At 35.5% G+C, this 6,841-nt stretch overlaps 1 protein-coding gene across 1 annotated transcript; it reads right to left on the bottom strand.

The window, feature by feature from the left end:
- Positions 1-890: 890 nt before the first annotated feature.
- On the bottom strand, positions 891-6,665 carry LOC108250650. The gene is made up of 5 exons (XM_025002672.2): positions 4,681-6,665; positions 3,957-4,135; positions 3,785-3,878; positions 2,522-2,718; positions 891-1,518 (listed from the first exon to the last, which is right to left on the bottom strand). The coding sequence occupies exons 1-5, from the start codon at positions 4,869-4,871 to the stop codon at positions 1,382-1,384; spliced, it is 798 nt and encodes a 265-aa protein (XP_024858440.2). The 5' UTR covers positions 4,872-6,665; the 3' UTR covers positions 891-1,381.
- Positions 6,666-6,841: the final 176 nt, after the last annotated feature.

Below are 6,841 nucleotides of genomic sequence, written 5' to 3'. Positions count from 1 at the left end.
TTGCCGTCGATGGCTTCAGCAAAAAGATCGTGACTCATTCTTCAATGCCCATCAAGAACAACCTTTTCATCTATGAAGATGTTTTCAGGTAGCAGCACTACTTTGCAAGAATGGGCAGAATGAGACCACTGTAGAACACATTCTTATATGCACTGCTCAAAAAAATAAAGGGATTAAAAATAAAAAATAAATAAGATATCCTAGATCTGAATGAATGAAATATACTCATTGAATACTTAGTTTTGTAAAAAGCTGAATGTGCTTTGTCAATCAGTGTTGCTTCCTAAGTGGACAGTTTGATTTCACAGAAATTTCATTTATTTAGAGCTATTTCATTCATTCAGATGTAGGATGTGTTTTTTGAGCAGTATGTATGTATGTATGTATATATATATATATATATATATATATATATATATATATATATATATATATATATATATTTTACTTGACATTGTTCATGCAATGGTTATTGTCAAAATCAAGAGAGAGCACCGTACTTACAGACTTCCTCCACCAGGGTAAACTTTGATATCACCATTTACAATGTTTTGTTCCTGTTTTAATTTCAAAATGACACAAACCTTTTTTTCTACATAAGAACCATACTGTTGAGCGGATCTGGCCAGAGGTCAACAACCGTGTAAATGACCCACTCAAAACAGCACTTCTTCAGCTACAAGATCAAGAGCAGATTGACATGGAAAACAGCCTTGTGAAGTACTGCATTTCCAACCTCACGATCCAGTTGTGCCAGATTGGACTGGAGAAAGTTGTGGACTCATGGAATGCACATAGGATTCCAGGTAAAAAAAAAATACAGCCTAAAAAAATGTTTAAATAATTACAAGAAGCACCTGGTTTATAAACATTTATTAAATCATGGCAAATCAAACAACACCATATGCTTTATTTCACAGGAAAAGGGATACCAAACCTGTTGGCTGATACAGGGTGTCCTCGAAGAATTTCTCCAGAACTGTTGCCTTATGCACTTGAAGCAGCAGATCTCTACAAACACCACCTCGGATCATCCCTAACAACATACTCCATATTTGGAGCTGATCCTTTTACAGCTGAACAGGACAAACTAGCTGTTGAGAACTGTTTTGCAGAGAAATATCCTGATATTACAGAACTGTTTTCTAGAGCAGTAAACCATGACTTTGCTCCATTTCAAGAGGCATTACTCCACCTCATACATACAACTCAACAATTTGTTTGAAAACCCACATTTTGAAAGGACAGTTTACTGTAAAAGAACAAAGTTGAACAAATATTTTTTCAGTTCACATTGTTTTTTTTGTTTTAGCTCAAACTTCACCAAACTACTCCTCTGTAAAGACAGATTTCAAAACTGAAATAACTTCTGTTATTCCAGTTACAGTAAGTGCTGGTTGGTTAACATTGCTTTGTCTACATTTTGCACAATGCTGGTAGGACTGCTGCCATTGCTCCACACGTCTTGCAGCCAATGATGCTTTTGCAACACTGAAAACACTGGATCCAGAATAAATTCTGTAAAGATAAAAGGGGAAGGATTGATAAGGGTTATTAGTCAGCTTCAGCTGTGTCATACACTAAAAAACAAAGAATTCTCAAAGGTTTCTTACAGTGATGCTAGTCTACTATAGAAGAACCACTTTTGGATACCTAAATAACTTGTTTGTAATAGAGGTGTGTTATTACAATTTTTTAACTTGGAATTAATAAGTTATTTAATTTTTTAATCTTTATATTCATTCACACATCGCATTTACAAAAATGGTTCTTCTATGACATGACCCAAAGACAAATGAAGCATCTGCATGTAATGTAGTGTACACAGCATGAATTGTGTCAGTCATCCGCGTAATTTGTGGGGTGGATAGGGGGGTTATGACCCCCCCCCCCAATAATCTGATCCAATCACGATAACTCCCCCAATAAAATAAAATAGGTGTGTCATATAATAGATTCTAAAAGTGTAAAATATTTGTTACTGTTGGAACAAATGTGAAAAAAGTAAGCCTTTTCTCAACTGTTGAAGGTGCAAAGTAAATGCCAAAAAAGTTAGGTAAATACATAGTAAAAGCATTACTATGTATTTCTTATACTGTTAACCCAAAATCTCCTGAATCCTTTTAGAAAAGTAAATGATTTAATAAATACATAAATAGGCAGAGAGCCTAACCCCGCCCCCAATGTTGGACCCAAAGTTATGCCCCTGGTGTCACTTAAGACAAAGAAACTTCCTTTATATATGTTGTATTTAAGTAACAATTGTTCCATTTTAATAATAAGAATAAGAAAAAAGTAGTGTGCACAACTCCAATACAAAAAAGGAGAAACAGTAAATGGAAACACAGTTCTGAGAAATCCTAAAAATAGGATAATCAGCACTCCCAAAAAGAAAAAAGAAACCGCATGCTCTGCCCTTATTAAAACATGCAGATATTTTTTGGAGCGCTGGTTATTCCATTTTTGCCATTTTAATATTAAACCATTTAATTTACTCTTGGTAATTCAACAAAGTACATACTCAAACAAACCACACAGGAGAGTCCTTCTTCGATGGTTTGTAGCTGAGGGGCAGTGAGGATGACTCTTTGGGTAGCAGCTAGGTCGGTGAGTTCTCTTACTGCAGCTGTGAAAGCCAGCAGGCTCTGGGATGCCAGAATCAACTCCTCCATGGCACTGGTGATATCTCCTAGGGCTGTACTCTCGTCATCTTTTCGGCTGAGAAATGACAAGTCATTTTAATGTTTAAATTAATAAAGTACACAGTGAAGTCATAATATTAATTCTATCTCCTTGTTTCTACATTTGCTGCCTATCTGGTCAGCTCCACTAATCATTTAGGACACTTTGCAGTTTTATAACAACTGTAGTCCTTCTGTTTCTCTGCCTAATGTTCACTCATAATTTCCTCCTTTCACATCATTCTTAAGTGTGCATTAACCCAAAGAACCACTACAGAGCAGCTATTATTTGGACTGGTGGGTCATTCCCAGCACTTCAATGATGAAGGTGTAGAAATAAAAACAGATGGTAAATTCACTGTGCATATTGACGTGTGTTTGTGATCTCAAATTGTTAAGCAAAGTACTTTTATAGTTGACTGACATTTTTGTCCAAAACAGACCAAACTACAGTGTCGGTTCTAAAGAAAATGGAAGTTTGGTGTCTTTCTTACAGATGTGGAAGCAATGCACAAACAGCTGAAATTAATTCAAGAATGTACCTGAAGCCTTTGAAAAATTGCAACTTTAACCAGTGATTTAGTTACATTAAAACAATTACTTTGTAATATATTTCTTTCAATTGATAAATACAAGATTGCCAAATTGTCTTTTTTTCATAGCTGGTAATATTTACTACTTCTCAACTACACCTACACACAGTATAACCTAAAATAACCAAACACTACAGCATTCTAATGTTCCAGGATTAAGTCAGAGTTCAGAAGTAGTTATCTTTATACCTACAAATATATTTAAATGTATGCAGTGAAAACATGCATGCAAATACGAAATCGTATCAGCTGTGTTGAAACGTATATTCTGACTTATGACTTATGCTGTAACACCTTAAGATGGCTGAAGTTATTAATGGTAATTTTTGCATAAGCTGCCCAGTTAGCTAGACTTTCTAAAATACCCATGTTCCCGTTCTGCATGGCAGGGACTTTTTGGGAGCGGCATTGAGTAAAACCTTTCTAGACCACCACAAAATACAGCAAAATATCCCCTCCCCATCCCCATCCCCATCTGTTTCTACATTCACATAATATGCAGCAACATACTTCATTCTTCTCTTCTTTACACCCTGCAGTTCCTGGTACTCTTGTTCTGGCACGGCAAAAATCTTCCGTGCATTCTGTTTCCAATATTGTGAACCTATGAAACGGAGACCAAAAATGTCTTAATAAAAAACAAAAAACAAAGGCAATTGATTTACAGCATATTGTTGCCCACCTGTTGTCCCTTCGGACTCTAAAATAGCATTTCCGTTTGTATCCGTCAGTACCATGGGATCATAATTCTTGATTGCATCTTGTACTTTGCCAATTATTCTTTGGAGGTTAGCCCCACATTCCAAGAAGCGAATTACAACCATTAGCCTTCCACCACTGACCTCAGCAATGTACAGTGATCTGCAAAACAAAAGATCATATAATCTAAAAATTTATATATAATATTTATTTATGAAGTTAACTAAATGAGACCATAGGTTGTAAATTTGTTTTCCACTTACACTTAATAGTCAAATGTGTTGAGACACATGAACATTATTAGTTTCTTCCAAAATCCAAGGTATGAAAAAAGAAAAATGTTTACCCAGATTTTGTCGTTGTAATCATCGCTATTAGTAAGGTCAAGATGTTGAAAATCACCATCCCACCTAATAACCACCTCTGTAATGTGCTGGCATTAGGTATGATTCACATTTCTTCACTTCTGTCATATTTCATTCGCGATACTTCTCTACAGACACTACACTAGGTGTGTCTGTACATTTGCACTTCCATGTCAGCAATAGATACAAATGCTACTGAAAGAACTATATTTTAACGTATAGTTTACATTTTAGCATGGGACAAATCAACCCTACACCAAAATATATTCTATTCGTATTTCTTTTTACTTAGATCTCACAATATAGCATCAGATGAGATGTAAATATATATATTTACCACACCTTTGGAATGTTTTCACTGTATTTGGTCTGACCATGGTGGAAGAAAGGAGATGGGTAGCTGATGAACTTGTCGAAGTGGGTGGCATTCTCATAAAGGAAAAACGTCCTGTGGAACCTGCTGTGAAACTTGCTGCACCTTCAAGTTCATCACCATGGACTTCATAGTGACCTTGTGGATAAAGGCTTAACATGCTAAAAGCACCAGAAGGTCCAGGAAACAGTGCTACGTTTGAATCATCAGTGATAAACAGCGTATCAGCAGACACCTGTTAAAGACATATAAAGCTAGTTAGCTAACGTTTATTTATTGAGGCTGTCTTGTTGTTAGAAAGTAAAAATGCTTACTCGTTCCATTATCAGACCATTCAAAGTGAAGTAAGTTTAATAATGTTTTAAAGAAATTAGGTAGCCTAGCTATATAAATAAAAACAATACACTCTGCAGTTAGCGCCGACGAGGTAACGTAGCCAGCTAGCTAGGTTACGTTTAAGAAATAACAGGTCAGGACAAAAACAATGAACTGTTAACTAGTGAAACATATGCACTTGCTAGTTTTCACCTGAAAAATTTGACCAAGTTTGTCTGCAGTCATGTCCTCTTCTCTCAGACACAAACGTTTGCTTTTACGAAAAACAACAAACTGATCCATCCCAGTGTGTAACGTGGTCCGGGACGATGCGGGAACGTTTCTCTGAATCAGAAAAAAAAAAAAGTAATTCTGGTTTGGCCAAAAATAAGAACAACGGTAAGTTTTTGGAGTATAAAACAAAAAAAGAAAAACCATCCATTTTTCGTTTTTCCAATATCAGTTTTTAAAACAACAAACGAATAATAATCCGTTTTTTCTTTTTCAATATCTGTTCTGAAAATGAAAAAAACAAATAACCGAACGTTTTTAGTTTTTTCTTTTTTGTTTTTAAAAGGAAAATCAAATGACCAAAAAGTACACGGACCCAGGACAGAATTTGATTTTAATATTTAATTGGTCGGGTTTAGGTGACCTGGGAGTTTGGTAAGGAGCGCTAGCAAACAAGAAGAAGTTAGCTTGTTATCCACCACCATAGACATAATATACTGTAGGCACCTCAAAGACTGGTGCTGTCTTAGGCCTAAAAACGTAGATTCCTAGTTGAGTAGGCTGGCCTGTTGCAGCGATACATAAGAGCGTCCACTATATTGGGTGTGGCAGACTCCTTCACCTTTAACTAATACAGGGAATGGACTGAACTTCATAAAGCACCATTTTACGAAGTGTTTTAAATTAATGCCTGTCATTCACACACACTAAAATATTTTAAAAACAAACAGGCACAAAAGACAATGTTTGTAACTTTTAATGTGATTACTAAAACTGTTTACTCCTTGAATTTTTATGGTAAGCACCAAACCAACATAATCTTTTGAGTGTATAGAGCTACTAACGTGTGTAACACTATTACTGTGGTGATAAATATAGAAATAGTCATATTTAACATTTAATCTGTGTCTGTAATAACCAGATCCTGAAATGTAGATGTGATGTGGATTTTCTGAATGAAGAGCACAAACATTCACATTTAACCGATTTTGATTAATTGTTTTTATATTCACATCGATGAACATACTGTTTATACACCAATACATTTATATAAGGGGTGGGGGCTATTGAACATATAACTATATCTATACAGGGGATATTATTAAACCTATATACATTTATATGCACACACAATATACAATATACATGTATATATATGTTACTGTTGGGTACCCATCCCATCTTAAACAGTCTCAGAGGCCAATGGATTGGATGAAGTGGTACTTTACTGCAAATGAGTGGTTCAAAGCACAAACATAGTGTGGTTAGCTCCTCTGCAGACTGTGGTGAATTTCCAGTTTCCTGTCACATTTACAGCCTACCAGTGGAGGGCGCCAAAGACCACTCATCACAGGACAACTATAACACATATTTTAGCAGGAATTTCACAACAACACACACACACACACACACACATATATATATATATATATATACATTCCTGATCAAAATCTTAAGACCAGTCAAAAAATTGCAAGAATTTGCATTTTGCACTATTGGATCTTAAGAAGGTTCTAAGTAGAGCTTCACAATGTTAAAGGAAAAAATCAGTGCAAGAGACAAGAACTTTTGAGCGGGGAATTT

Source organism: Kryptolebias marmoratus, linkage group LG2 (genome assembly GCF_001649575.2).
Source record: "Kryptolebias marmoratus isolate JLee-2015 linkage group LG2, ASM164957v2, whole genome shotgun sequence".
Lineage (NCBI taxonomy): Eukaryota > Metazoa > Chordata > Actinopteri > Cyprinodontiformes > Rivulidae > Kryptolebias > Kryptolebias marmoratus.
This window is presented reverse-complemented; position numbering and strand designations above follow the sequence as displayed.

What these genes read in the sequence shown, in the direction of transcription:
- LOC108250650 (XM_025002672.2), bottom strand. Translation starts at nt 4,871, where the DNA reads ATGTTAAGCCTTTATCCACAAGGTCACTATGAAGTCCATGGTGATGAA. An exon ending in AGAGTCCGAAGGGACAACAG is followed by an intron (nt 3,879 to 3,956) that starts GTGGGCAACAAT and finishes TCCGTTTCATAG; the next exon opens with GTTCACAATATTGGAAACAG. An exon ending in GTAAAGAAGAGAAGAATGAA is followed by an intron (nt 2,719 to 3,784) that starts GTATGTTGCTGC and finishes GTCATTTCTCAG; the next exon opens with CCGAAAAGATGACGAGAGTA.